Source organism: Bradysia coprophila (genome assembly GCF_014529535.1).
Source record: "Bradysia coprophila strain Holo2 chromosome IV unlocalized genomic scaffold, BU_Bcop_v1 contig_81, whole genome shotgun sequence".
NCBI classification, from domain to species: Eukaryota; Metazoa; Arthropoda; class Insecta; order Diptera; family Sciaridae; genus Bradysia; species Bradysia coprophila.
In genome coordinates, this window is record NW_023503375.1 from 4,566,125 (window position 1) to 4,589,082 (window position 22,958).

A 22,958-nucleotide genomic window follows, 5' to 3' on the forward strand; every position below is an offset into this window, starting at 1 on the left:
TTCGATCAGTTGATGTTACTTTTCGTAAGACTTGTTCCTTCTTTCATCGAAGAAATAGACAACTGTATCAGGTCTACACTGTAAACACTAAAGAACTTCAACAAGATAAATGAATTTTGTCATCATTACCTTAACCTATATGAAGTGGAGGTCTCGGAATAGAATTCGAAATTTGGCTTTGCCAGCTTTCATGTCAACAGTGAACAGATTGACGGCATTATGTTACAATTATCTTCGCTCACCATTGAAGAAATATCCGATTACAGGGATGGTATCACCGCTTGGCAAGAACTGAATCCCGGATCTAGTCACCCAGAACATCATCAGCTACAAAAACAATGGGATGCAATCCAAATCGACAGATTGTTCAACGAAACTACGCTTCGACAACGAGGAAGAAGTGGTTAGGATGGGACCGTGGTGTCAGGACGTGATTAAACTTTTCGACGAATTAGGAAAGATGATCGAACTGAAGACTGACAAACCAAGGATCAAAATCTTTCTCACGCAGCGTATAAGCATGACCATACAAAAGAGCAATGCCGCAGTGACAACATGGAGGAAGCTTTCTATCTGTCTGTGTACTAATGCTGCAGCTTTTTCAGCTTTTTGACCACGTCTACCATTCAGTCTACCAACAACATGCAACAATATCTTATCAAATAAGCGCAAAACACCGATTGAGCACATCGCAGCCAGACTGATGTGCGTACCCAAATATACACCAGCGTACCTTTCGGTAAATATTTTCTTAGGTGAAACAAATTCCAATTTTGTGCATATAAAACGGTACGAATCGTTCAGAGACGTTATAAAGACATTACTTTTCTGGTGTGTTAAGAATTAGGTCTTCGCGCTTATCAACTCAAAGAAAAAATAAATTAAATTGGTGGTATACGGCTTGCATGTTGTCGGTTCGTAAAAATTAGTGCGGCCATGAATTTTCAAATTAAAATTCGTTTTTCGAATTGAATGAGCAAGAGCATAATTCTTACGTCTGTATCGATTGTTCTACTTTTCATAATTTTGTTGTTGTTGTTGCTATTCTACATACTCTACAACAACACAGGCAGTTAGGTTGAAAATAATTTTAAGCTGTGCTAAGGACGTCTGTTTGATCAGATGTTATTACGAGAAATTGTTCTCATTCGCTATAAAAATTTGTTATCGAAATTGGGTCACGTGCTTAGTTAAACACACATTATTCAAAAATTAAACTTCCTGCTTTCTACGCCGATAATGGGATAAGGGAATTACAACGTGCTAGAATGAAAGAAAAGTGATCCGATCGATGAAGCTGCGACATTACCATCACGTTTTGGAAGCGTGATTGTTGGCTTTTTGGTTTTATTTATTCTCGCCTCACCGTCCCAGACGCCATAATTGCCATCTCTCTGAAATAGTATTAGCCACAACTGTGGCAACAGAGTTATCTATCTACTTTTTGATGAGGTAAGTACTTTGTTTCAAGCATTTTAATCGGCGTCAAAGAGACAGTTTATGCTAAGTTTCCTGGCTAACGTAACCCGAACCTGATTTCGACCCGAACCTGAATGAAGATTTCAGGTTCGACCCAAACTTTACCTGAACTCGAAATTTTCGATTTCGTACTCAGCCCGAACCGAATAAAAATCTGAACTTTCAGGTTTAACCCAAACCTGACCTGAACCTGAAATTTTCCGTGCCAATTTCTGATTTCTGGTGAAAATTTCAGGTTCAGGTCAGACCCGAAAGTATAAAAGTTCAAGTTCGGGTCAGATTCGGGTCGAGCCAATTCATAGGTTCGGGTTGAACGCGAAAATTCAAGTTCAGGTCGAACCTGACATTTTAGTTCAGCTTCGGGTTGAAATCCGGATCAGGTCAACCTTAATTGAAACAAGTCCGAGCCTTAATCGTCCTGTACATTTTATCGGGTCGCAACAAGTACACATCACCTGTACCGTTCATTTGTATTTACGCATCTCGCTCATATACTGTCTGCATTTTTGAATGGCAATAAAAGACTGATGTGGTTTGTGTCAAGTGGAACTAGGTATACATTAAGCTCGGTTTTTCAAAGAATTCCGACTGAAATGAAAACATTTTATTCCGGAAACGATTTGTTACTGAAAATTATTCTGCTTAGAGTTAAACTGTACATTTTTATGCAAAACAATAATTAGGCAATTAATTTAAGAGCTCTGCTACGGCTAATTAAATCATCGCATCTGGATTTCAAATAAATTTACAGATATCTTTTCCTAGTAGTATACATTTCAGAGACAATGGCTATATTAACATTAAAAAAAACTTAATTTTTTTCAAAGAAATGTTACTAGTTGACTCAAAATACAACTAATGAATGATGGTAAAATGAGTATTGGGCCTGGGTTTTATTTAGTTTGCAGGCACATGCTGCAAATATTGAATTATAATTTATTTTTTTGTTTTACACTTACGTCAATTTTATTTATTAATTCAGTTGCTACCTATTCCGTTTTTTTAAACTGAAGCATATCAGCGAAAAATATTTTGAAAATTTTGCCTGGAAAAGATGATGATCTATTTTAAAGTATTACGCTTCGCATATTATTGACGAACAATAACACATTGCTTTCTGTTCCATTCGATTTAAATAGCTATTTTCGATTACACGTATCGAACTGGTGATGATTTACGCACTAGATGTCAGATTGCCAATACGAGCCGTAGGTAAGTGTATCGAACATGATTGTTGTCAAAATTAACAAATCTAGAATTTCAGCAAATTCAAAGTGATGTGTGACGTAATGCATATTATATACTCGAATCACAGCGCCACCGTGTCATCTCTCGAGTGTAAATCTATGGACGCATGGAAAGTACGAAAATGTGATTCTTTGTTGTGAAGCGATAAAGCTCAAAGTCCTCAAGGCCAGGTTAAAGCGCCACACGTCGCATGTAAACATTGCGATAGTAAACCGCTTTAACATGGCCTTAAAAGCCGATTCGCACAATGAAAACTGTTCTCTCTTTCCATTCTTATAGCGTAAATGGTGAGTAAACGGAGTGTAATGCGTTTTGTGATTTAATCCGCACATCACTCAGTTCACTCACCGTTTTCAAAACAACAAAAACAACGAAAAATGATCTCTCTTTCTCTCTCTCTCTCTGTCCCACGAATTTTATGATAAGGGAGCTGGGAGTAGTTTTTCGATATATCTGGGTTGCAGTATTGTCAAAACGACGATAATTTTCTCTATATACCATTGTCAATGTCGTTGGAACTGTCAAATTCACAAAGCTAAACTCAAATCGAAAAAAAAGTATTGGATGGCTGTGTACTTTGGGGAGGTCACGCAGATGCAGTTACACACCACGTTTCATACAAAAAATTCACCACGCCATACAAATTTAATTTAGTATACAGCCTTGGAGACGTCACACAAAGTATCATATATTTCAAGGGGCGGCTTTGTGAACGAAACATCTTTTGAGGTTAGCTTCGCGAAATTGACAACTTCTTTGACACTTTTTGATAGAAGAAACCGCTATTTGACACTTATCTATTTCCTGTTGTTTAGCAGTTTCACAATTTCCGCATGGCGCTCGCAGCACTCTACGGTCCCTGACATTTTACTGCATTGTATTAACAGTAATCTCGTTCTCGTGATTAAGCATTGAACTTAATTAAGTCACATTTCTCCTTCAATATTCCGAAGGTACAAAACCTAATTTCACCTGGGAAACATACTAATTCCAGAAGTGGTGTTATCTAATACGCAGAAAAAATTAAATTCAAACTAATACACCAAAACAAACAAACAGAGCATAATTACTCTTCCCTTTCCCATGGATCACGTGAAGCGAAAGTGGAGGTAAAATGCTGTTTCGACCTCCGGATACAGTGGCGGTCAGAGGTTAGCGTGGTCTAACCATCTTCAGTCGTTTCCGCTGGTCCGTTTCACAAATTGCGCCCAATCCGAATGGCTCACGAAGTGCTGATTGGATTGGTAAATTTAACTGGGTTTCATAATAAAATCGAGACAGTGTGTGCGAGAAGGGAGAAAGCAAAGATTGGAAGTCGCATTCAGACTTGTCTGCTGTCAGTTCCGTGACTGGGTAAGATGATTTTTGCTTCATTCGCTTTCTGTGTAACACTTTACTTACTCGTAGATATTCAAATAGTCCGTTGCCAATTCGCAACGTAAAAAATATCGAATGTCCTATGTCAGGTATCATCGGTATCATCTTGGGCATGGTTCTATTAAACCTTGCGCGCTACGTTAACACCGTATATCTACAACAAGCTGCACTTTACGACATTAGTATGACATGACAAACGAATCGAAACAGCTGTCAATTATGTAAACAAACATTCGAGTATGGAAATTTTCATACAATTCAGGTAGAATTTTTGTTTTGTTTTGCAAAACCAACGCAGTCGATTAAAGTTATATTAAAAGTAAATTAGGGAAAAGGACAGACTATACTTCTAGAGAGAAAGGTATCCGATTCAGTATTTCGAGTACTTGAGAAGGTTATGAGGATTAAAAAACCCGGAAAATTGTAGTCAATTGAAGTCCGTCGATATTTGCAGTTTTGCCATAGAACCCAGATGTTCCTCTGTATCCAAACAAATATTTTTGCGAGGAATGGTGAGAGTATGTTCTGAAAAACGTCGATTTTAACGTAACATAATTTATGAATGGTCCCTTATGGTCAAAGCGAAGTAAAGTTATTAGTCATTGACGAGCTCGTTTATACAAACGACGTAAATATTGCAATCACATACAAGAAAGAAAGGAAGAAAGAACTAATTGAATATAACATTCCCAATGCACATACTGTATTTCATCAAACATATCGATTAACATTATGAAACGTTTACGCTTTCAGTGGAGAAATGCACACTCTTATAAGAAAATTGTCGATATATTGAACTTTTATGGAAGTTTCTAATTTATCCGACAGATGTCTCGCTTGAAAAGCATTTGTGTGGTGAAGTTGGTTATTTATTCACCACGTGTTAAAAGGCCTTATACCATTCAATGCGTGTGTATTCTGTACATTTTCATATGGTAGGCAGTCTGTTTTTAATATAATAATTTTGCTTCGAATTGAGGTATTTGGAAATTAATTAGAAAAATATTACGGGTCAAAAATGCAGAAATTTATCTAATTAATAACAGTATTAGGCGATGCTGTAATATACTGACTTGACGCTATACAGTTCAATACCATTTCTAATCGACTGTTTGGCTGCTGATAGGTCAGATTTTGTAAAATATAAAAGTAAACAAAAGAGTAATGAAGCAATTTTCATTAAATTATTTAAAAAAAAACGGACATCCCTTGTGGGGATCGAACCCACGACCTTTGGATTAGAAGTCCAACGCGCTATCCTCTGCGCCAAAGGGACAGTAGTTACACCGTGCATTAAAGCCGACCGCCTAACAAAGTCTGATATTATATATGAAAAAAAAAGCGTTTGCAGTGTGTGGTGAAATTTTGAATGTGATTGTGAAATATGGTGTGTAAGACACGTTCGGTGTGTGTGCTGTGCATGCTTACAGCTGACTGTTCTCAATAAGGCATGCATACGATACGGATGTATTGTATACATTCGGTATGAAAACGATCAAAACTCAAAGTTGATACCAAAATAATATCGTATACGATGAAAGTGTTGTTTGGTGTCTGTTCATTATTTGGAAGACCCATTGCTAATGTAACTACAATCTACGGGCAGCTATTTATTTCTATTAAATCAATCTAAACTAAAATGTACACCGAACAGCTAATCGTCTGCTGTTTAGATAGGCGGCATCGGTAAAATTCCTATTGGAATTATCGAAATCAAATTAGACTTTCGTTCGTCGTCCTTAGTGATATTGTACAAAAAAATAAGGCTGCATCCCTTGTGGGGATCGAACCCACGACCTTTGGATTAGAAGTCCAACGCGCTATCCTCTGCGCCAAAGGGACATACATGTGTTGGTGTGTTAAGTTAAATTATCAGAAAACGTCCATTTAACAGCTAAGCTCCACGATTTTTATTATTCCACAATTTGGTTTGGTGCGTGAAATTTTAAAAATTATTTTTCACTCAGATGGGTCAAAAGGGGATGTTTACGGAATCTATTGATTTGGTTGTCGATATCAAACTGAGACGTTTTAAGTCTTTTAAATTTTTATTCCATCAGACCAGACCCAGCCAATCAAAAATTCTTCTAGATTGGTCTTAGGAAATTCTCGCCTTATTGCGAGAGAAGACTCGATGCTTTTCAACGAAAGTTAAATCAATTTCATGTAAATTCGAATAGAAACAAATTCCGAAATAATTTTCATTATTGCAATGAAAGAATGGTATTGCGTACGTATAATCAAAACTCTTTCATTCCATTGATAACATCCCAATAGTTTGATAAGCTTGGTTTACTCACACTTGGAGATTAGACAATTTATATTCCGTGGCACATTTTGCGATTTAATGGAACAAAATATTGTTACGCTTCAGCTTCATCCTCTTTTATGTTGTGTTTCTGGATGATACATGCGAGTAGGAATTTGAATGGCGATTTTAGAGATTCGTATCTCACATTGTTTAGATTCGTATACATTATTATATCAAGAACATCAGTGGACACAATGCTTACTTTTTGCTTAAAATTTCAATTTCAACTCCTCGTTTAAAATTTTTTCTTCGTGGTAATCCAATGTGGCGAGGCGAAATAGTTCTGGTCTAGAACGTCCAGACGGAATGAGCTTAGTTCCTTGGGCGAGAGGAAGGTCATTATTGTGGGATTTTACCTGTAAGGACACTTTCGCACCGTCATATCTAAATTCTTCGTCTAAGCACGCTGGTTACGTCGCGAAAGTAGGGGAAAGGATTAAAATCAGCCACTATTCACAATTGGCTAACCAGGTCATTTTCATTCCGGTTGCTACGGAGACATCAGAGGTAATAGGAAAATTGAGCCTGGATTAAATAAAAAAAAAACAAGGCATCAGAACAGTCGGAGCGTTTGCTGCGACTTAGCCCCGTACAACCCGTAATCCTATTTCGTCCGCAACCATAATACGTCCGTAGCCCTAATAAGCCCGGAACCCTAATACGTCTACAACCCTCTAATGCGTCTGTTACCAAAATGCAAGTCGAGTTGGGCATTGTCAAATTTACTGAAACTGTTCATTTTTAAAATTGCGCATAGCGCAATTACGAAAGCCCGTACGAAGTACCCTTCAAATAAAACCAACAATTTACGGCATTATTTTAGAAACCCAAAATTTTTTGCCAACTTTCCATTGGGTATTCAATTACCTCTCAAATGAAACAAAAACTAGCAAAATCGGTTTTGATTTACTCGATTTATGTGCAAAAAGCACTTAGGGCCGAGTAGCGGCCTTAGTCCAAGGACCCAAATTTGAAACTTTTTTCGCCACGTTCTTTTCAGTATTCAATTACCTTCCATAAAAAACTAAATCTAGCAAAATCGGATGAGATTTACTCGATTTATGTGCAAAAAACACTTAGGGCCGAATAGCGGCCTTAGTCCAAGGGCCCAAATTTGAAACTTTTTTCGCCACGTTCTTTTCAGTATTCAATTACCTTCCATAAAAAACTAAATCTAGCAAAATCGGATGAGATTTACTCGATTTATGTGCAAAAAACACTTAGGGCCGAGTAGCGGCCTTAGTCCAAGGGCCCAAATTTGAAACTTTTTTCGCCATCATTCTATTCGGCATTCAATTATCTCTCAAATGAAACAAAAACTAGCAAAATCGGATGAGATTTACTCGATTTATGTGCAAAAAACACTTAGGGCCGAGTAGCGGCCTTAGTCCAAGGGCCCTAATTTGAAACTTTTTTCGTCACGTTCTTTTCGGTATTCAATTACCTTCCATAAAAAACTAAATCTAGCAAAATCGGATGAGATTTACTCGATTTATGTGCAAAAAACACTTAGGGCCGAGTAACGACCTTTGAGCCCTCCCAACAAGCTCGCGTTGCATCCTACACAAAAACAATGTTCAGCAACTTTGTTCTACTCGTCAATACCTTTCATTTGATATATCACAAGCAGATATTGCGTGCGTATTTCGGTAGATATCGTCGAAAGACTGAAAAACACCTATAGGGCCCTAGCTCTGGAGGGGCCGACCCTACCATGCCCATTTTCGAACTTGACCTTACTTTTGTCGATACCAATCGGGGAAAAAAAGAATTTTGAAAAAAGGTTGTGATTTGCTCCAGCTAGAGGGGTCACGGACGGACGGACGGACGGACGGACGGACGGACGGACGGACGGACGGACGGACGGACGGACGGACGGACGGACGGACGGACGGACGGACATTTTTTTTATTGCGGATTCGTCATCTATTAACATAACCAAATGCTTTGCCCTTACTGTCTGCTTCCAATTCGACGTGTTACAAACGGCATATTAATCTTATAAGCCCCCAGTACTTCGTACGGGGCTAAAAATCGGAAGTAAAATCACCGATGCTACAAATGAAAAACGTGCGACATCCTATTTAATTCAACGCATCAGCATCGCCATTCAAAAAGGAAACGTGGCACAATTTTGGGCACAATTCCACCATCAAAAGATTTGCAGGAGGTGCTGTATCTTTAAACATTGAGTAAACAAAGAGTAAAATAAACATCCTAATTTAGTATGTACAGTTGACGTCAGGGAAATTTAGACATAAAAACATTAGATACATTGTCGATGTAGTATGAGAAATACAAATACTTTATCATTTTCATCCAAATTAACTTGATCCATAACCTCAACGCTTTAGCGAACAATTTGCCAACATATTTTTTGGTTATGGCTCTATGGATGATGCATTGACAGTTCAAATAAATGTTTGAAAATTAGCTATTTTGCTGTTTTTCAGCTGTCAGTGCCCTAAATAAGGATTTTTGACTTTGAAAGACTTTTCCTGTAGGGGCGCAATTGTTCAACAAAAAAAAACGTATTTTATGAAAAACGGAAAAAATCGGTTTCGTCGGTGGAATGATTGTATACGGGGTTCAAATGGCAACAAGTCTCTCTGTGCCCATGTTATATGGCATGAGTCCTTTCATGAGGAGTTCTATTTCCCGAATAAACGCCTTCGATTCGGTACATAACTTACAAATTGTCAAAATAAACCTATTGGACAGAGGTGCAATCTACTAGTTACAAGCACGCAATAGGTAGTCGTAAAAGTCTTTAAGGACGTATCAGCAGTTTTCTTTGTATGAGTGGACCAGTTGAAGCAAATTCATGCCTAAATTTTACTGACGTTTTCTGTACTATATCGAACCAATACTATCTAACAATTATTTTCTGCAGGAGTTTCAGCAATTTTGGAACCACCTGGAGTCGCGCGTGAAGATGGAAAACATCCCGATGGACTCACCTTGATATCATGGTCTGCTGGAAAATGTTTACTGTGGGACGCAACTTGCCGAGACACAGTTGCAAAATCGTGTTTGATGAACAGTTCAAGACATGTTGGTTGGGTAGCAAAAACGGCAGAGGATAAAAAGATCACACTATATAATTCTTTAATTGGACAATACATCTTTGTTCCTTTAGGTTTTGAAACGCTTGGTCCATGGGGTCCTCATGCAAAGCAATTTGTTTCCGAATTAGGCAAGAGAATCTCGAATATCACTACGCTTTTCCTTCGGCAGAGACTATCCATAGACATTCAACGTGGAAATTCAGCTTCTGTGCTCGGTACATTGCCGTCAACCCAGTCATTGGACGAGGTTTATTATCTTCTTTCGAATGAGAATAAAAAACGATAGTTAATGTTTTCCCCTGATTCTCCTGAATCAGGCCAGTTTCCATGGTTCTGGATAAATAGAGTAGGGTAATTTTTGTTAAAAATAGAAGCCATTCCATGGGTGGAATTTGTGTCAAGAAAGTACTTTGTGTGAAAAAAAAAATAGTAAAAGTAGCCATTGGAATTTGCATGTAAATTACAGCGTAGTCAGTCAAAATGTAGAATAGCGTTTGTAGAATGATAGCATCTGAACCAAGCATTAGAACAGATTTTCCAAGAGGGGTCTACGTATGCAACCCTACTGTGTTGTCATTATAAAATATCAGAGTTGCCGGCGGTTCAAAAAATTTTAAAAATTAAAGAGGCTAAATTTCCATTAAAAAAATCCGTTCTAGTGCTTGGTTCAGTGCTATGTAGAATACAAAGAAATAAGGTGTCAATTTGACACAGAGAGGTGAGTGTTTGTTTGCTAGAGAGAGTCAGTATTGGTCGAACACAAAACTCTTTTGTGACTTAATTTTTCGGCGAAAAATTTTGATATTGTACCTTCATGGCCAATCCAATCACTTTAACAACTTTGCAGGGGTATTCTTTCATTAAATTTTCTCGGCACAGACGGTTGTACATTTCATTAGAAACTTTCGACACCGAAATGCGTTATTATTATCTTGCCCTAAGAAATTGTTTTCGGATTTTGTGGCTGCAAGTATGAAAGGTTCTGTACTGTCCTGCTTGGAAGTTTGTCCATTCTCGGCTCGATGGAAAAACTTTACACACAACAAAGAACAATATCCCAGCAGGACAATACAGCACTAGTATGAAGAGGATCGAAGCTGTGGAAATTTTGATAATTCTAAATTTTGGTCATGAGTACATAGCCGTTAAGACAAAAAATTGTCTTCAGTGAATAAAGTTTTCATGATTTATTGGCTCTTAAATCCGATTACAATGTTTGTGTGGTTTAATACAACGTTTACAATAAATTTTATCGATGACAGAGAGTTTTATTAAATGGCATTTTCCTCACACCTGATTTGTATAAAAATAACCGTAATTTGGCTGCAGTTGGATGTGTTACATATGTTTTAATAAACATGTATTAACACACAATTTAACTACCGAACTTTCATATCATTATAAATAGCTCATTTATCTCGCAATTTATTTGAAGTAGAAATGTTATTAATTATTGCCGAGTTAATTGTGTAATGCTAGTGTGTTAAATGTTACAATTTGATGAAAATGTATTGCTGATACCATAGAGTTATGCTGATAAATAAAATATAAAATTAGATCGATTGCAATATGGCTAATTCTATATGTAGTCCACATTATACTACCTTCAACAATAGAGGGTATGTTAGGAAGTATTATAGCTCCTATCAGAGATTACACAGTACTTTTCATATACATCCATAAACAATATTCTTGTCCAGAAGGGAGTAGGAGCAGAAGTAACTGAGTTACGTCTATGACATTATGACATATAACAGCCCAAGTAATGTGACCATTTTTTGGTTGGAATTGGTCATACACAGCTTTTTGTGTCTGTAGTGATAATGACGGATGAATAGCTACAGCTAGACTTTACTATTTAGCACATATTTTTTTTTCTAAATGGCCGCATACTGGATCTGATGATCAAAGAACTCAATCTAAGATGAATTGCAGAGAGTTAAGTTTTATGTTCATAAGAGAATTTCTCTTATTCCATTCAATCCATAATGCGAATACAGAAAGATTTATCTCCGGAATGTTGGATACATGACAAATTTTTGAAGTTGCAACACATGGCTCCATTTAATAACGTTTCTTGTATGTGAGTACACACTTTCAGTTAGCAACAACTTATGGCTTGTCAGACAATTTAACTCCAAAGACACAGATCACCCAACTGTTCAAATAAACTCATACGAAAACAACAGTGATTCAAAAAATGTACAGTCATCTGAAACTACCTCAAGACCTTGAGTTCCTTTTAGATTGGAATAACGAAAAAACGTCGACACTTGCATGAATGTGTATTAATGGTCACATCCATACAGTAAGTGAAAGGAATAAGAATTAATGATGAAGGTTATAATTCCATAACTGATAACATCGTCAGAAAGTGAATCAAAATACGCCCCTAAATCAGAAATGTATTTGCGTGTTTAAGTCACTGACTGGGAAATTTCTGTTATGCTGGTAGTTAGTACTTCACCTTAACTACAATCTTATACAACAAGCTGAACATAACCAATTGGCTATCAGGAAATACAAAGAGAAGTTAGAAAGGTCAGATTTACGATGTTAGGCAATCTCAGCAGGGGACCTTCTGGACCATCGGCACCTTCTGGACTTTCCGAACCTTCTGGACCATCGCCACCTTCTGGACCATCGGCACCTTCTGGACCATCGGCACCTTCTGGACCATCGACATTTTTGTAGATTTTCAGTGCTCTACATTCTACAAGAACATCCTTTTCAAAAGTACTCTAAACTTTCCCAGATAACATGCCTATACACAGTTTTCCATTGTCTAAATTTTCAGCACCTAGGCTATTGCGTACCTTTCAAGTGCTAAAATTCGCTTTGAAATATGCATTTAAATAGCTTAAAATAGCACCAGTCCAAAATAAAAATTTGGAAGCACGTGCCGGACATGTACTATTGTTTTTGCAACAAAGGCCAATTTCTATTCGACATTTACTGGCGCCATTCAAAACAACAAAACGATTACGTTTACAAAAAGAAAACATTGTACGCGCATCCCTGGAAGTCGGAATTAATTATACCAATCAGGTCGACCATAAATGGGACCATCGCATATAAAAGTTCATCATAACCAATCTAATAATAATAAGCCCTCCTTTATATACCTTGCCATCGAAATCCATCTACGGTATCATCTCTCTCATGCATGGCTATTTTTGCATTATCGGAATTCATTATAAAACGTGTGCCAAACACAATTTTCAATTCATTTCTGTCATAATAATTGTCGAGCTAATTATTACCCTGGCTTGTCGGATTAAAATTTTATAAACAAGCAAAAAAAATTTTTTAGTCAAAACGTGTGCCACACTTCTCTTATAATATTCGAATTACCGTCAGTGTTAAACGGTTTTTCATTGTGAGAATATTGGATTCAGCTTGGTTAGATTTTTGCAGTTGTTGAAGAGTGGAAAGGTAAAAGATGTGATTGAAAATGTTCAGTGCATTTGAATTAGTAAAGGCCCTTAAGCAATCAATTTTAAAGTGAAGCTTACTCCCTAATTTTGGAGCTAGACTTTCATAATCAGTTTGCAAAAGAATTCTGTATTAAAGTGAATTCCTTTACCATTTGAATTGACTCTTTGCATTCTTACCATTTAACGGAGCAAATGGCAGGAAGCGAGGGACTCTACAGTCTGAGGGAAGTGAAACGGCTACCCATATAAGCTATGGACCACAAAAAGGTGCTCCATCTAGTGTAGTAATAGAAGGTTACATTGGAGGTTTATTACATGAGGTAACAGTTTTGTGATAATAGTAAACTTCCAAGTGTGTTATTGAGCAACAAGCTTCGGTAACTGTCTTTTCGACAAGTGCAAAGTTTGTAAATCCGAGCCGAGGCCGAGGTATACAACTACACTTGTCGACAAATAGTTGCCGAAGGAAGGTGCTTAAAAACACACAAGTGAGTTTGTGAGTATCACAAAGTGGTTTCCGAAGTAATGAAGTACGTAGTATCATCCAAAGTTTTCTGGTTTACTACGTCGAAGTTGATGTTCACATTGGATAATATAAAAAAATGAACCGAAAATATTCCAAATGTAATGGATCATTTTCACATGATGCTATTGCTATATAATGGTCGACTTTCGCATGAGGCAGATAATAAAAGATTTTGAATGAAACATTGGCTGTGTTAATAATTTAAACGCTCGAAGTAATAGATTTTGATGGAATTTTAAAGTTCTTTAAGAGAATTTAATGAATTATTCGCTTACGCAAGTTTAGTTTTGCTTTAAAGTTAGTGTGTCTAGGGCTATGGCCGTTGAAAACTATCAAAAGAATTCCGATAATTAAATTTATCTCGAAAAATTTTGAAATCATATAAACGCACTTCAGGCATGAGTGGTACATACTCAAATTAGAGTACTGAAAGTGTGTCATACAAATTTTGGCAATGTAAAAAAGTTTGGAAAGAATTTTTACTAAAAAACAGCAATCTATTTGGCAGCTGTCACTGTGATCACTCATGCTTGCAGTGCGTTGCTTTCATATGATATTTTGATTCTAATAGAGCGTGTGCGATTTTGAGAAAAAAGTTTCATATTTCAATAAAAAGAAGATTTACCATGAAAACCATTGAAAAAAATATTTAATTTTTTTTATAGAAATTATTGAAAAATATTGTTGCCATCCCGATGCCATCCCACTTATTAGAATCTTAGTAAGAATCCAATTAGAATGAATTAGAATGGTTCGGATATCCTTTTATTTTTATTCAAATTACAGCTTTTAAAGTGCGATATAAAATCAAGCAGACATTTTTCAGATATTCTGTTTACACTTTTGTTCTACAGAATAATAATCTACATCAATTAAAAATAAATTATTTATACTGCACACGGTTTATTAAGAAAATTCACGACAAACATTCTTACTTACCACAGAAAAGTCTAAATCATGTGTGACGACGATGTTCCAGCTCTAGTTTGTGACAATGGATCAGGAATGTGCAAAGCTGGTTTTTCGGGAGATGACGCTCCCAGGTATAACGATGCAGTACTATTTCTTTCCTTTGTTACATGAGTCAATCTAATAATTTCAGAGCCGTCTTTCCTTCGATCGTTGGGCGACCACGGCATCAAGGTACATTTTTCTTCTCTCACCCAATATAAAATTACACAAACTTACCAATTCAATTTCAAATAATGTTAGGTGTCATGGTTGGTATGGGTCAAAAGGACAGTTATGTTGGTGACGAAGCTCAGAGCAAACGAGGTATTTTGACGTTGAAATATCCAATTGAGCACGGTATCATCACCAACTGGGACGATATGGAGAAGATTTGGCATCACACCTTCTACAATGAATTGCGTGTTGCCCCGGAAGAACATCCAGTTCTGTTGACTGAGGCTCCATTGAATCCGAAAGCCAATCGCGAAAAGATGACACAAATCATGTTCGAAACTTTCAACTCGCCGGCAATGTACGTCGCAATTCAAGCCGTACTCTCACTGTACGCTTCAGGCCGTACCACCGGTATTGTATTGGATTCTGGTGATGGTGTTTCCCACACCGTACCAATCTACGAAGGTTACGCTCTGCCACATGCCATTCTTCGTTTGGATTTGGCTGGTCGTGATTTAACCGACTATCTCATGAAAATTCTCACCGAAAGAGGCTACTCTTTCACCACAACAGCTGAACGGGAAATCGTTCGTGACATCAAGGAGAAACTTTGCTATGTTGCCCTCGATTTCGAACAGGAAATGGCTACAGCAATGGCTTCAACATCTTTGGAAAAATCGTATGAATTGCCTGACGGTCAGGTCATCACTATTGGCAACGAACGCTTCAGGTGTCCAGGTAAGAAATTGTTGAATGATCAATTTGTGGATGCTAAGACTTGCGATCATCTTAGAGTCCCTTTTCCAACCGTCCTTCTTGGGTATGGAATCATGTGGAATCCATGAGACTGTCTACAATTCGATCATGAAGTGCGACGTCGATATTCGAAAGGACTTGTATGCGAATACAGTAATGTCCGGAGGAACTACAATGTATCCCGGTAAGTAAACTCCAATTGTTGTCGTTAAAACGTTGATTCTACATCGATTGCTTCGTATTATAGGTATCGCGGATCGAATGCAAAAGGAAATTACTGCATTAGCACCATCGACAATCAAAATCAAGATCATAGCACCACCAGAACGAAAATACTCTGTGTGGATCGGTGGATCGATTTTATCGTCGCTGACAACATTTCAACAGATGTGGATTTCTAAGACTGAATATGATGAATCGGGACCGGCCATTGTTCATCGCAAATGCTTTTAATTGAAAGGATAGCCGAATTGTGTGCGGACGTTCTGATGATCCTGTAGAGTTTAGTTTTCTTTTTTAAATTTTCAACGTTTAACGTTCATACCCGAAATAAAAGCAACGAAAAGACCAATGTTGATTACACGTTTCTTGTTTTATGGCATAGAGTCGCAGCAATCTGGGAGCTCCTAGGACAATTTTTCCTTATTGGTATTCTTTGTTGACCTTTTAAAAACGACTTTTTCTGTATGTATACTATTCATCGCCATCCACTCAATGAATCTCTTACTTCGTTCGTTCATAGTATACAAATTTGGTACACAATCTTTTACTTCTTTAGCTTTGCTAAATTGTTGATTATTTTTGTCGTCGTCGTCGATAGATTTCACTAAATGAACAAGCCCCCAATGGAACAGAGTATTCCTACCTCTTCCATCCTTTGTGTATTCACTCTCAAGTCATTTCGTCTCCGGTACGTACAATGCCAACATTGTACGTAACCATTTCGGTGAGATAACGAGGCAATTGACCATTTTTCAGTTTATCTATGAATTTTAACGTTTTTTCACTGGTTGTTTGACACTCAGTAATTCCTGCGCATCCAACATATTACTACTACATGGGCCACCTTCTTACAACGTACAGAGAAATGATAATAGATGGCGCTGGGACCGGACAATAGTCAAAATGAGGAATGATCATCAACTTATAGATTCGCGCATTGACAGTTACATTTCTAGCCAACCTTGCCAGCACCAAAGAGAATCCGAGCCTTGTGATACACTGAGGTCATTCACGACTCGGTTAGAAGTGTAGCCATTTACTCTTTTGCCTGTTTATTTCTTCCAGTTAAATATCATTTGAACCAATTGATCACCCGTTGTGAACAACCAAATTCGCTCAATTTCGCCAATAGAAGATTAGACGCTCTCTTGAGTAGTGTATTCTACAGCCCCGATTGATATAACTTCGATGGACTCCATTAGCTGGTTTTTGACTTCGGTTTCGATTAGCTTTCCTTTCTAGTCCTTTCTAGTTCTAGTGCATCTAGTGCAATGTTCACCGGTTTGAGATCTTCTGCCTTTTTCGGGCGAGCAGATTTTCGGACCGGACAGCAATGTAGGAATCACTCAGTTTTGTCATGATTTGTAATTTTCATCAGTATTTTAACGGTCGATTCGATTTTACTTCAATTTTCTCAATAAAAGAATATAATTTTGTCTCACAGAATTTGTAGAGTAGACTCAAGGTACTCCAACACAATTCGATATGTGTACAAAAATGCTACTTCATGTATAAAACTTCATAAGAGCACGGAGAAATTCAGAATTGGCCGAGGTGTAAGGCAGGGTGACACCATTTCACCGAAATTATTCACGGCGATTCTGCAGAGTATTTTTAGGAAGTTAAACTGGAGTAAAATGGGATTAAAGATAAATGGAGAGTACCTGAGCAATCTCCGCTTCGCTGATGACATTGTACCGATAGCAGCGAATCTAGGTCAGGCTCAGCTTATGCTACAACAGTTAAGTGAAGAGGCGAGCAAAGTTGGCCTCAAGATGAACTTATCGAAAACAAAAGTCATGACCAACATCGGGGACGATAGAGAAATCAAAAATGGTGACACTGTCATTGAACGAGTCGACAGCTATGTATATCTAGGACATAAACTGAAGTTAGGTCTGGACAACCAAACTGCAGAAATAAGACGTAGGATTGGTCTTGCATGGGCAGCGTTCGGAAAACTCAGACTAATTTTCAAAAGCAAAATGAATAATAGTCTGAAACGCAAAGTTTTCGACACTTGTGTCCTTCCAGTGCTCACTTATGGAGCGGAAACGTTAACTTTAACAAAAGCATCCGAAGATAAATTGAGAGTGACACAAAGAGCCATGGAACGGAGTATGCTTGGAATAACACTCAGAGACAGAATGACGAATCAATGGATTCGACAACAAACCAGGGTCGTTGATGTCATGGAAAGAATAGCATCTCTGAAATGGAGCTGGGCGGGACATATTGCAAGAAGGACAGACGAACGTTGGACCAAAAAGATCATGAACTGGCGACCATATAAAAGACGAGCTATAGGTAGACCACCAGAGAGATGGACAAACGGAATTAAGAATATTGCAGGTACAAACTGGCAGCAAATGGCAATGGATCGTACGAAATGGAAAGAAGTTGGAGAGGCCTACATCCAGCAGTGGATAGAAACAGGCTGAAAAAGAAGAAGAAGAAGAAGAAGAATCTATCACATTCCTTTGCATGCCCATGCCCATACACTTTGTGCGCCAGATCTTTTCAGAAACAAAACATTATCTCTGAACTGAAAAGGAACGCGCGTTAGAAACCCTCTGGGAAAAGTGAAATTACAAATGAATTTTAAATTACCGGTGGGATATAATGGAAACGGTAAAACGGTGTGAACTAAATAATTTAACCGAAAGAGAGACGAGAAAAAAAAACAACTTACGTGGCTCTTCATGTACGGTATTTGATGGAAGCGAAAAAAAAACGACTTTTGTATGAATGTTAAATGCAAATGTTACATGTGCAAACGGTAAAACACTGTTTTTTATATAGTTTTAATGCACATAATTTATGTAAAAAAAATTGGTTTTACCCCCCATTTTCCACACTCGAAACGTGACTTGAATTCCAGTTCGTCTACTGTTTACAAGAAGTTATTAGGTTGTTTTCTTTCTCGCGTGAAAAAAGAAATTGGCCATTACAAGGAAAATTACAGCATACTACCTCTATACACTCGGTTGGGTTCACTTGTTGCCTTCATGTGATTACTTGGGAAGATATTCGATCATATTTATGTGGAAGCAAAGAGTACGTGAATTTAGGTTGAGGCTGGAACTAATGAATGTTTACAAAACATTTATCGAGAATCTTGAAAACTTTGTTTGGGATTTTTTAACTTTATTGATTCGTAGCATAGCAGGTGAAATACTGTGGCAATTTCCAGTGAGTCATTTTGAAAGTTAATTCACCTTAGAAAAAGGTTTTGCTATTGAACGGTTATACCAGTTTTTAGCACTGCTAGTGCAGGAAGATGTATAGTTCGCTCAAAATTGTTTGCGATTAACATTAACACTGAAATGTTCACTGAGTTCATGATTCGAAAACACGCGCCGAAAGCTTTGCAAAGTCATTGTTTTTAGGAGAAGAAGTATACAATGATCGTTCATAGCAACTTACAGACATTCCGAGCCACGACAACAATCTTCTCCTATCTCCTTTATTTTTGTGTGTTTTTCGTAAGATGCGAATCGCAAATCGTACGTTTAAGAGCGAATTATCAGCAGTTTCCAATCGTGAAGTATCGACATTCGACAATAAAATCGACGAAGAAGTTTAAATTTACATTTCGTTAAGTTTACTGAATCGACAGTCCAGAGTCGAGGAAAATGATCGTAGGGTACGAGGACCAGTATTCGGCCATGAACCAGTAATCGGCCACATATTGTTCTTTCATTGATTAACCTTTTTCATCAACGAAAGAACAATATGTGGCCGATTCCTCTTGAATGGCCGAATACTGGTGCCCGTACCCTATTTCTTTCTGGTTCATATAAGGAAAATATTTTTCGTCGACATATCACAAGAATAGATCATTGTCAAATACCGCACTGACAAAAAATAGTTCAAAATCTTACCTGTTGCAGGTAACTTTCTCTCCAGGTAACCTAAAAATGTTACGCCAGACGTAATTCTACATACAAAATATACAGCTGTAGCAGATAACATAGAGACAAGGTTACCTGCAACAGGTAAGATTTTCAAATCTTTTTCTTCTCATGTACATGTATAAATACATGAATTACTGTCAAAGTCATCCAGATAACAATTTTTTTTTTAAAATAAATTTCCTAATATTTTCGAGGTTGTCTGGATAAAAATGACCACTTATTTGACATCTCAAATGTCATTGACAATGCTATATTGCCTTACCTTCCATTGTATATTATATCGAGGGTTGACCACACATATGTCAGGTGAATACTTAATTTTTTAATATTTACTCCATGCTTTATAATCAACGGTTTTTGGATGTAGACAAGAGATCGCATAACAAGTGATTAACCTGTAACATACGGCCATTCATTTGTTATCGATAACGAACACAAAAATAATAAGAAGGTTTGGGTAATGTGGTCCTTCACATTGTAATGGTTAAAGAAATTGAAGTACAAGATTTGAAATCAACCGATTTATAGATACTTTGATCGAGGGAAGTAATAGACCCGATAATAGTATTGGTCATATGATTGCCGTCAGTAACAGGTTAAAAGATGAAAAAGAGAGTTTTCGTGTGAATTGTGTTGATCCGAGGCGTAGCCTACGCGACTTTTCATTCTTATCCCGAGCTATGTAATGAATTTTAAATGCTGAGGGCGTCGAAAGAAGAGCTTGAAACATGAAAAGTACGGTTTTCGACGGATGTAAAAGAAATTGCGTGTTTTATTTACAAAAAGTAATACATTAATCCACAGATCATTATCATCATTGCATATTCCCGCTAACTTAGAACCAAGGGGTTTATCAAGAAATGACGGAAAAAGACCGGATGGTGTCACACTGACTCCATGGTTGAAAGGAAAACCACTCGTTTGGGATGCAACCTGTGTCGATACTTTCGCAGACTCATATTTATCAAAAACATCTACAAAGGCTAGACAACTTGCAGATTATGCAGCGTCTCAGAAGCACAAACATTATTCAGAACTTTTGTCTTCTAACAATTATATTCTATTAGCCTTCGCTGTTGAAACTATGGGCCCGTGGAGTGAAGAAGCATTAAATTTCGTAGACAAAATCGGCCATAAACTACAAGAGTTGACTGGAGACAAAAGATCAAAATTCTTTCTAATACAGAGAATGTCAATGGAAATACAAAGACACAACGCCGCTTGTATTATGGGCACAATTTCCCCGAATAAACCATTGGAAGAAGTTTTCTATTTATAAATATGTTAAACTTGTAATATTAAAAATAAAAATTGAAGAAAAAAAAAAAAAAAACATTAATCACTAAGGTATTCCGTTCTAGCCCTTTTTTGTCCGTCCACCACAAACTTCCACTGATAATTCTCTAATTTTCCGAGTATTTAAAATTGGCATCACGTTTTTATTAAAAACCCCATCTACCTTTCAACGCCAACATTCATAAAAGTTTCTCAATCAGATCAACGAGATCGAATGAAAATTTTCTCTCTTAGACAACTAATTTTACGAAAATTGTAAACTCACCGCAACCGCATGTGTCTCGGATTTTGATGTAGTACAATTGAACAGTTTTGCGAAAGAAAATTTACTATGCGACAGGTGTAGGTGAAATTTTCGGTTTCATACTCAATTTAAAGCTGGCACCATTTCCTTTAAACAAATTTAAAAGAGCGCGACAATATTTTGTTTCTAACGCCAATCACGTTTCGGGGAATATTGTGTGTGCTGTGCATTATTTTCCTGCCAGTTGTAGGTATTCGACAATTTGCCTACAACTTTTGGGTTTTTGTTTTTTTTTTCATTAAATCTTTGGATTGCACTCTGTGTCAAAAATTATTGTGCACAGAATCTGTAATATGCTAGATACAAACTTTACGAAAATTAGCTTTAGTTTGTGCAACTATCGTTTTCTTAATGTCATACAAAAGGGGTAAACATAACACTAAAAGTTTATTTTCACTCGTTTCGAAATTCGTTCAGGGTGTATTATAAGAGTTTGAATGGAAATAAAATGTGAGAAACTGTGATAAAGAGATGCACACCACATTTGCAGTAATTTAATTTTTCGGTTTAGCATCCCGTTTCGTAACCATTTCACATATTTTAATTAGGAAATTCACTAAGCTTGAATGACTGCAATGGTTCAATGGTGCACTTTGTGAATGCGAGAGTGTACAATAAGAAAAGTGCATTATTGAGTTTGTGTACCGTTTTTCCTATTACCACATAATTTTCTACATTCCTGGCGAATATGTTTAATTTCCTTATCACGAAGAGAAACTAATTAGATTTTATTACAATTGGGTGCTTGATGCGACTTTTATTTTTTAGTATCAAACTTTTCTTATGGCTCTTGCACGAAATGGGAATGATATGGAAGTCTCTCCGCACGATGTATGACACGGTTGTCTTAGATATTATGGAAATTAAAAAGGTTTTAGATGAACGAATCGCTTAAATTGGCAGAAATGATAAATGTTTGATTGGTTTCGTGGAAACACAACCAACATGTGTCTTCTATAACTTGAACTTAGGAGCGATGGACCCTTTGCAAACTTGTAGCCTACATTAAAGGCGGAAAAATATTCGTATTTTGATGATTTCTCTGAACCAAAATCTTTTTTGAAAAAGTAAAACCAAATTTGCAGCTTTTCTTGTATCAAAAACTTCAGCTAAGTTACTCGGCTGTATTACAGCCGTCAAAGTTTACGAACAAAGTCGAATTTCTCCAAAAATGCAATATCCTTTTGAAAAATTTCTTCGGTTCTGGAAAGTATGGCTCATTGCCGTTGTTTCATAGAATAACCTTTTTTTTGGTGTAGTCGGAATGGAGTATAGGGACTCCCCCAAAAAGTGGCCCGAAAAATTCATTAATGTTGAAGCCATTTTTCATAAATGGGGTGTCATTCGAAATTTGCATTCACGTACTTCTCAGCCATGATCCTTGTCCAGGAGATTTTGATATGGCCTGAAAATCTCATGTATGTTCTAATACAGATTTTTTAAGATTTTTCTAAATCAATAAAAGACACGTAGCAGTAATTATTAGTTCAAGGATTATGGAAAATTCCTTTTTTGGGGACGCTATTGACGATTTTCCTTGTGGAAATTACAATTTACTTTTACGAAAGCTTTTTCGTGTGAAATAACTGTTTAATTGGTTCCGTTCCTCTGTGCAATTATTTTCGTGACTTCTTTTTGTCACTGGACATTTCTTTGAACAAATGAACAAATTTGAAGACACCAGAGGTCCTAAAAATAAGTGACGTCTTCATGGACCACTGTCCTCGCTATCCTTGGACTATCGAACTGCAGGGAATTCAAATAATTTGTTCCAAAACTTTTCATAGCAAACAACATAAAACAGACAAAAATCTGAAAGAACTTAAGGCGCACGGAGCCTTTTTTCGACACAGTGACCTGGACTAGAACATTTATACGTACCTCTATTTTGC

The 22,958-nt window shown here is 37.1% G+C and overlaps 1 protein-coding gene and 2 non-coding genes across 3 annotated transcripts; 1 reads left to right on the top strand and 2 right to left on the bottom strand.

The window, feature by feature from the left end:
- Nucleotides 1-5,307: 5,307 nt before the first annotated feature.
- Nucleotides 5,308-5,380, bottom strand: Trnar-ucu. Its single transcript has one exon. It is a non-coding gene; the product is annotated as a tRNA-Arg (tRNA).
- Nucleotides 5,381-5,873: 493 nt separating this feature from the next.
- Trnar-ucu lies at nt 5,874-5,946 on the bottom strand. The gene has a single exon. It is a non-coding gene; the product is annotated as a tRNA-Arg (tRNA).
- A 6,766-nt stretch (nt 5,947-12,712) lies between these two features.
- Nucleotides 12,713-15,902, top strand: LOC119072265 (actin, muscle-like). The gene is made up of 6 exons (XM_037177456.1): nt 12,713-12,918; nt 14,391-14,489; nt 14,549-14,589; nt 14,659-15,309; nt 15,365-15,511; nt 15,575-15,902. The coding sequence occupies exons 2-6, from the start codon at nt 14,404-14,406 to the stop codon at nt 15,778-15,780; spliced, it is 1,131 nt and encodes a 376-aa protein (XP_037033351.1). The 5' UTR covers nt 12,713-12,918; nt 14,391-14,403; the 3' UTR covers nt 15,781-15,902.
- Nucleotides 15,903-22,958: the final 7,056 nt, after the last annotated feature.